Source organism: Cupressus sempervirens, chromosome 9 (assembly GCF_028749045.1).
Source record: "Cupressus sempervirens isolate cs-2001-9-10 chromosome 9, ASM2874904v1, whole genome shotgun sequence".
Classification (NCBI taxonomy): domain Eukaryota; kingdom Viridiplantae; phylum Streptophyta; class Pinopsida; order Cupressales; family Cupressaceae; genus Cupressus; species Cupressus sempervirens.
In genome coordinates this window covers 637,216,176-637,225,163 of record NC_143126.1, presented here as the reverse complement: position 1 = coordinate 637,225,163, position 8,988 = coordinate 637,216,176, and the positions used below count along the sequence as shown (strand labels likewise).

The following is an 8,988-nucleotide window of genomic DNA, read 5'->3' as shown; positions in this document are numbered from 1 at the left end:
GCATATAGGGAAGAGGTTAGAGTGGAACCTCTTAAATGTACCCTCCAATATTATAAATTTGGATGAAAACCATTGCCATGCATCTCCACTTGCAAAGTAGCTCCTTCTTATTGAAACTATTTTGCAGTATTGGGATAGTCTCTTCATGGCCAAAAAATCATTTCAAATTTTTCATGTTGTGTCTCTTGTATTTTCTAAGCATTATATTTCCTTTAGGTAATAGATCTATGGCCATAGCTATGGCCACAATAAAAACCATAAGAGACACTCTGCCAATGCTCACCTTGCCATCATCCCCTAATTATGTATGATTCTTTGACTAGTTTTGATTGTAACCCTTCATTCCCTCCACATACTTTTCCATATGCATGTTAGCATGTATTTTGATGGTATTCCTATGGGGGAGCATGATTTATGGGTTGTGTGTTGCATTCATGGTAGAGTTTTTCATTGATGTCAACATATCAGTTATTTAGTGAAGACTAGCAGATAAATAGATATAGTTTGGCTTCACGCAGTTGGAGGATTGAATATAAGATATTGTGTATGTGAGATAATGTTATAGAGTATATCTAGATTCTACAGTTAAGTGTGTGTATGGAAATATGAAGGATGGACAGAATTATGATGGATTTGGTGAAGGCATCTTTTAGACATCATATTTCGAAAGTGGGTACTATTGTTTGGATTATATCTCGTAACAAAGATAGAATCTAGTTGAGAAAACTTAGATAGAGGTTGAAGACATGTCGAATATGTTATGGCTAATAATGTACATTCATTCAATCAATGAGTGAAAAGTTATGAAGATTGTGAGTTACCAAATTACTTGAAATTGTTAAAAAATATAATATTGTAATGTAACATGTCAACGTAATATCTTAAGTTGGTCTTATATTATTATTACGAATTCGGACAGCCTAAAGGTTGACTCAATAATTGATTTTAGAACTTGGTATGAAGTAAAGGTCATTTCCTTGGATGTAAAGTGTGATATGTGGTCATATCTATGTTATGTATTGTGCGAGCTTACATATGAATATGTTTTAGATCGTAGAAGAGATTGGTGCAGTTAAGGAATGGTGAGATCCCAAGGAGATAAATTTGGAAATAGAAGTTGATGTTGGACAATTGTTGATGTACAGTTACATTATTTAGTGAGAATAGTATTGAAGTTGTTTGGACAATGGATCCTTCTATCTATCTTTCATCACCTAATAGGGTTGGAATCTCTTAACATGGATTAAAAGTCTACCAATAGGGACTCATGTGTATAATTGAACATATTTGATTGACTCCTAAAAGGGTCCATCCTTTCTCAAGGAGTGTCTATATTAGTACATCATCTTATTGGTAGCATCTCCACTGGGAGTTTTCCTCTAATCAAATTTTTTAAATTTATATAATGATTATAAAGTTTATTCTATATGCCTATATACTAGTTGTAAACTTTCCACATTCCTAACATTTTAATATTTGGTCAGCATAATTAAGGCTTCTCGTACAAACCAAATTTAAACATTTTAAATGTTTAAGCATTTTAAATGTTTTAACATCACAATTATATAAAACTACTTTTTCATTGCACGCAAAATTCTATGGTGTTGAGAGCATGATATGGACCCACCACATTATTGATTCAATGAATTATAGTCACTTTGGTAAGAGATCAGATAGTTGGAATGCATGAGATTGTGGAGGACAGAACGAAGGACCAACTTTGCACTCCAAGAGAGTCACACGTAAATATTTCATTTTTATTTCCATGGAATAAAATTGTTTACAATTTCTATCTATCGTTGCTTATTGGTATTCTCAAGTTCTCAACACATCTTTATCCCTAATAAAATAAAATGACATCAATTGGAAACTAACGTACTGGCTAAAGCCATCAGCAAGTGGGAAGAAAAGTAAACAAACAATAGAGAAAAATAGAATATAATAAATAGATTCAAAATTTGAGAGAGATAAATTTTAAATTACCACGACTTTTTAAGATTCTAAAATTTTCATTCAAACTATTTATAAATTGTCAAAATTATGAATATTCTTTTATAATTAAAAAAAAATTCTGTAAAATCAATTTGAGAGTACATACTGAGAGATAACACAATTAATATATACTAATTGGTCCCATAAATTTATTCTTCATTATTGAAATGTTATTAAAAAAAAAATCTATCAGAACTTATAGACATTCTTTGATTGTATGTACATTGTAGTACCATCTTTTATTTTCCTTTATCTACCTGCTGATAGCTTTATTCTTGTATTTTAGTTTGGTCTAAAATAATTATTAGAATCTTTTGTTTTTTAATAAATTTTCTTTGTTCTTAATCATGTATTTACATCTATTCAGGGAATTTAAAAAGGTTAAAATGGAATTTCCGTAACATAAACATTATGAAAATTAAATGAAATAGCATGAAAACCATAATCGTCCCACTCTAAATTCAATGTATAAAATGCAATTGTAATAATACTATATGAATACCATAGCTACAATCACTATATGAATACTAAACCAATGATATACCATAGCTACAATTGTAGAAATCATATGCTATGGGTAAATCTCAATTTTAATTATAACAGAATCCTCAAATCAAATTCTAAAATGAAACCAAAATAACTGAATTATCAAGTATCTAAATAATAAACGCCATACTTCAATTTTTTTATCACTAAATACAAATAGATTTAACAGTAAACTTGAAAGAAATTTAGTGAGTGATATATGAATTCATATAAATTGATCTTTCCGAATGATGGGCAATTTATAATTGAATTCTAATAAGACATCATTGAAAACATTACCCCTGAGTGGTCAGGCCCACAATTGAAAATATCAAACTGGAGAACATGGACATCAAGTGGCTGCTAATTTGGCGGGACTAAATACTAAAATGAACTTTTCGTGCAAGAGGTTAATTAGTATGAAAGTCTACCTTATGTTGAAAAGCTTATATACTTACTCATGCAATCCCCATCACACTCTATAAAATATTTTTAAAATGGAAATTATTGTGACATGGCTTTGAACCATGTGATTTCTACCATAAGAAAATTGAAAGTAGAGACATGATTAAATATGCTAAGCCATTATTCACAACATTTCGAATTTCGCGTAATTAATTAGTTAAAAGTCACGATGCCCCTTTTTTTTTTTCGTGTTTGCCGTTGGACCATGTGCTCTTTACTATTTCCTTCAATCACTTTGTTAATGTTTTTGCTATATATATAGCAATTAAGCAACCAGTCTTCACACGCTCTAAGATTTAGTTTGAGCTTTGCATATTGAAAGAGTTTGAGCTTCATTTGCACTTCTTTTAGGGCTTTTTTATACATCAATGATGTCTAAATGTTACTCAGTGAGGTTTATGATAGTGTTGTTTACAGTCATTTCATTTTTTGATTCTCTGGCATGGGCAAACCTGCATACCTACAAATTTGCTGTGAGTAGATTTTTATTATATGATTATGCTTTTTCATAGTTGAAAATTGATTATAACCTTTTGTAAAAATTTGATGATTCCACAACACTTACTAAGAGTTTTAACACAACTTCTTGTTTTTCATTTCTACAGCTTGAAGAGACAATTATTACTCGGCTGTGTAGGAATTATACTATAGTCACAGTAAATGGACTGCTTCCGGGTCCAACTCTGCATATCCGAAATGGGGACACAGTTAATGTTACAGTTGTTAACAGAGCCAAGCACAATGCCACAATCCACTGGTAAATATAGCTCTTGAAGACATGAATACTATATAAGAAATATGAATATAATTTTGGTGTATTTGGATACTTATTTTCTTTATAGACTCTTTTCTTTTCTTTTGATGATATTCAAAACCCATTAACAGTAATTTGATTTTTCAGGCATGGAATAAGACAGATTCGCACAGCATGGGCTGATGGACCTGGTTACATTACACAGTGCCCCATCCAACCAGGGGGCAAATTTACATACACATTCACCATTATTGATCAGGAAGGAACATTGTGGTGGCATGCCCACGTGTCATGGCTCCGTGCAACTGTTCATGGAGCAATGGTCATCTATCCAAAGAGGGGGAGCCCTTACCCATTTACCCACCCACATGCTGAGTTTCCTATAGTTCTAGGTAATCAAAAGTAGAATCTTATATAAATATATCATATATTCATCATCACACCAGTCTAGTGGCAAATATAGAGGTTATATTTATATATAAGTGGGAATATTAGTTTTTGCTTAGAAGAATCCCATTCTGGAACAATGAAGATTTTATGATAAACATACTTTATTGATGTATCGAATTAAGATTATTTATTGCAAAGCCATCGTCAAGAATATTGATATGCTTCTAACACAGTAATAATTTTAAGATATTCTCCATCATATTTTAAAATATAAAAATAATTTAAAATTCTATCCATCCATCATTCTCAAACCTTATCATCTATATTCCTTCCACGTCTAATTTCCATAGTCAATATGACAGCACTATCACTCCACTAGCTAATGGAATGATTAATGTAGTTCTTTGTTGTACCGATTCATTATATGCATTCCACCTGTGTGTTATGATTGCACGATGTAGAACTGCTTTAGAAAAGTTTATCATTGTTATTATTCTAAATAAAATCATTCTTAATGCTGTACCTAATGGAATCTTGGTATCTATTTTGACGTTAACTTAAAAATTGAAGGTTGAAATAACAACAGTTGTGCTTAGAATTGCTTATCTGTAATACGCTGATGATTTGAGTAGGAAATATTATTATTATGGTTCATTTCGATCTTTTAGACTTTTAGACTTTTCTTTAATGGGTTCGTACGAGATTGTTCTTGCATTTCATAATGACTGAATGAAACAATGAAATTGAGCAGGGGAGTGGTGGAACAGTGATCCTATCGAAGTCGAAGAGGAAGCAAAACTGAGTGGAGGTGCACCAAATGTCTCAGACGCTTTCACTATAAATGGACAGCCAGGAGACCTCTATAACTGCTCAACCTCAGGTACCGACCAATTTTTCGTTTTATTAAATTGGGTACAGCTCTTCTTATATATGGGCAGCTTAATTATTAATCAGACTCAATGGATTAAAAATGAATAATTATATTTAGTTAATCTGTAGGAGAAGATTTAGTAGTTGAGTGTTTTTAAATAATTTTACTTTTCAGATAAAAGTGGCAAACTATCATACAAATTTTATCACCAAACTATCATACAAATTTTATCAATAGATAAAACTAGTTTAGAAGCTAAAGGAGGGAAAAATCAATGAAAAACCTTCTATTCTTACTCTATAACTGTTATACATTTCGGTACAGTAGCAAATGAGCCAAACCAGCTCAAAGAGGATTTCAAAATAATAAAGCTGCGAGCTCTTCAGCCAAATTAGCTGAGAGGTGAGAACCCTTAAATAAAACACATAGAGTATCTCTGTCCAATACATTTGAACCAAACTCCATAGTTTTCCTCATATTGTCTTAAAAAACAGCAAATTGTTTGGCCTATTTGAAACAATGACTGATTCTGAATGTTTCAAGCTTCCAAACTTCTCCTAAGACATACTAGAGATCCCAGTTAACAACTTTCTTTGAGGACAATGCTCACAAACTGGGAGTTACCTTCAATATGTAGTTTCCAAATTTTCAAAGATAAAGATATTTTTACACCATCCCTGAGAGCTCTTACCTCCATCTTTTAAGATATGACCACAATGATCCTAAGGGTGCAACAGCCACTTGTTGGGTTCCCTTTAGATGCACAGTCAAAATTTAACTTGCAAAAAGGAGAAGAAGGGGCTTCCCATTTAACTTGTTTCCGAATTTCGTTCTTGGGTTTATTACCCACCATCATGTTCCTAAAAGGAATAGAAATCTGCAACCATCTATTGAGGATAAAGCAGTCAGAGGAGAAAAATGTAGAAGACAAGTTCTTAGTCCTTAGAGTAAAGGCATTGACATTTTCTGAAATTTTCTTCCTGAATATTCTTCTATTTCTTTCCCACCAAATCCCCCAAATAATAGATGAAGGGGCAATTCTCAAATCTTGCAAAAAAAAAAACATACCATACCAACCAAGTCTATCAAAGGAAACTATCAATAATTCGCAACCTTTGAAGTCTATTGAGAATTCTATTCGGAAGACTCAACTAGAGAAAAGCTCCAACCTTTGGAAGAACAACATCATGTCAACAAAATATAAACTTCATTTCATGAGAAACATTCTTCCCTTCAATCAGAGATTGGTATCCAACCTTATTTGTGTATCACCCACTCTTACTTCTACTCCAAATCAGCCTATTGATGTCATCACTCCAACATAAAGATCTTTGGTTCAAAGACATTTAGAAGCATTGTCTCCTCTATCTGAGGAATAGGCAGCCCTGAAAAGTCTTTCCAATTCACATTAGAAAACCATTGTTAGATTCAAATGAAACATAGTCTTTTACTTTAGAACCTTACAAAGGTTCTAGAACAACCCAGTCTATATTAAGCTTATCAAATGAAGAAAGGGAAGAAAAACCATTCCATGAGTCTCACCAGAATAACATCTTATTATTTGTGTTAACAACCCACTAAAGATGTGGTAACAATACCTCTCTACTCTTTATGAAAAAATTCCATATAGCTGAGCTCTTAGGAGGATTAGGCATTGTAAATATGTGTTCAAGGTCATCAGAGTCAAAGTATTTAATCTTGATACTCATAGCCCATAGTGCTAAAGGGTTCTCATAAATCTTCCAGGCCAGCTTGACCTTTAGGGTAATGTTCCTCTCATGAACATTATGAACACCTATTCCAACCCCAACCTTAAGTTGACAAATTTTTTTCCATGAGAGCAAATAAAATTTCTTCTTCTCAACCATATTCCTCTTTTAGATAAAATTGTAAGAAGTATCTTAATAGATGAAATAACACCTTTAGGGGTCAATCCTATAATTAGGAATGGATGAAAGGACTGTTAATTTTATTATTTTTACTATAATTGCATTTAATACTTGTGACTTCAAAGCTATTAGTGATGATGACGATGATTTTTTATGATCAATGAATCCTTAAAAAACACAAAATCTTGCCATGTCACATCAACTTGACAATAAAACATGACTTAGTGAAGAAGTACCAGTGCCATTTTTTAAGTTATTTTAAACAACTTAACAAAAAGAATGCTAATATGACACCATATTTAATGTTGCAGTCATGAAATTATAATATTTTCCATAACACCATATTAAATGTTGCAATCCTTAAAATGGCTAATTAGAAATCCTCTCTTAAACAAATTAAGAGTGCAATTATCTTTAATGAAATATTATATATGCAGGAACAACAAAGTTCCCTGTACACCATGGGAAAACCTATCTTCTTCGCATCGTCAATGCTGTAGTCAATAATCACATGTTTTTCAAGATCGCATCACACAATCTCACTGTGGTAGCCGTGGACGCCTCCTACACGAAGCCATACACAACCGACATTCTATTTTTAACATCTGGTCAGACCGCAGACGTTCTTCTCACAGCCAATCAAGCGAAAGCCAAATACTATATGGCCTCCAAGCTATACACAACTCAATCTTTAGCAAATATTGATAACACCACAACTACCGCCATTATAAGCTACGTGGGCTCAAATGCATCTGCCACTCCAATCCTTCCAGAGCTTCCAGAATACAACGACACTGCAACTGTGGCCAACTTTAGCCAATCCTTACGAAGCCTGGCTTCACACGAACATCCTGTTGATGTCCCACAAAGTATAAGTGACAATAGCCTCATAACCGTAGGACTCGGTTTAAGTCCCTGTCCAACTGGATATTCATCCAGTAACTGTAGTGGCCCTGACAGTACCAGAGTGAGTGCCAGTATGAACAACATATCTTTTGTGCTGCCAGATATAGCCGTTCTCCAAGCTTATTACTTCGACATACCAGATGTTTATAGCACTGATTTTCCTTCCAGTCCGCCCATTGAGTATAATTATAACGGTGATGTAGATGAATCTCTGTGGGCGCCGATTTCTGGCACAAGAGTGAAAGTGATTGAATATAATGCTACGGTTCAGATTGTTTTCCAGGGAACCAATATCTTCCAAGCAGATAATCATCCAATGCATATTCATGGGTATGACTTTTATGTGGTGGCAGAGGGTTCTGGTAATTATGATAATGAAACACACCCGAGCTCTTTCAATCTGGTTGATCCTCCTCAACGGAATACCGTTGGGGTTCCTGTCAATGGATGGGCCGCTCTCAGATTCAAAGCTAATAATCCAGGTAAGAAACAGAGTGACATTTCTCTAATGATTTTAGTTATGAAATATGGCTTGAGATTGATTGTTTGATTTGTGCAGGGGTTTGGTTCGTGCATTGTCACTTTGATGATCATGTGACATGGGGGTTGAGCATGGTGTTTTTAGTGAAGAACGGCCCCTCTGAGAAGGAGAGTTTGAAGGCTCCTCCTAATAACCTTCCACAATGCTAGTGTAAACTATACTATCAGATATTTAATTGTGGAGTTGTTCACCATGACATACAATGCATTTCCGCTAGAGAGGATTTGTTAAGGATCTGATGCATTTGTTTCTTTTATGTGTGTATTTGGGGTGCATTAGTCCATTCTTAGGGTTTAGTGGGTGATTGTTTGAAGTTAAGGATATCCTTCCCTATCCCTCAAATCTACTATGCAATGAAAGAATATTTTGATTGTGCTTTGTAAGTTAACAAAATATTATTTTCAATTTTATTTATATTTGGTTAGAAAAATTAGTAGTATAGATATATTAAATAAATTTATCTAAATAAATCTTAATATATATCCACTACAAAATAATTATAATTTACTTTATTATATTTAAAATTATTTATATTTCTTTTATCTCTATTTATTTACTTCTTTATTGATTAAGTTTTTTATTTTAAATTCTAAAAAATGGTTGATTTATATCTCTAAATATTATAATTTAAATGTATATTCAATTTAAATTTTTC

General features: G+C 32.9%; 1 protein-coding gene across 1 annotated transcript; it reads left to right on the top strand.

Annotated features, from left to right (window-relative positions):
* Positions 1 to 3,170: 3,170 nt before the first annotated feature.
* Positions 3,171 to 8,763, top strand: LOC149540339 (laccase-12-like). Its single transcript, XM_089801452.1, has 6 exons — positions 3,171 to 3,455; positions 3,588 to 3,739; positions 3,884 to 4,128; positions 4,878 to 5,006; positions 7,324 to 8,274; positions 8,352 to 8,763. Exons 1-6 carry the CDS (start codon positions 3,351 to 3,353, stop codon positions 8,480 to 8,482), a joined length of 1,713 nt encoding a protein of 570 aa, XP_089657578.1. The 5' UTR covers positions 3,171 to 3,350; the 3' UTR covers positions 8,483 to 8,763.
* The last annotated feature ends 225 nt before the right edge of the window (positions 8,764 to 8,988 follow it).

Excerpts from the sequence above, each read along its gene's own strand:
- LOC149540339 (XM_089801452.1), top strand. The coding sequence starts at position 3,351 with ATGATGTCTAAATGTTACTCAGTGAGGTTTATGATAGTGTTGTTTACA. Across the intron at positions 4,129-4,877 it reads TGAGTTTCCTATAGTTCTAG|GGGAGTGGTGGAACAGTGAT; the intron begins GTAATCAAAAGT and ends GAAATTGAGCAG. Across the intron at positions 8,275-8,351 it reads ATTCAAAGCTAATAATCCAG|GGGTTTGGTTCGTGCATTGT; the intron begins GTAAGAAACAGA and ends TGATTTGTGCAG.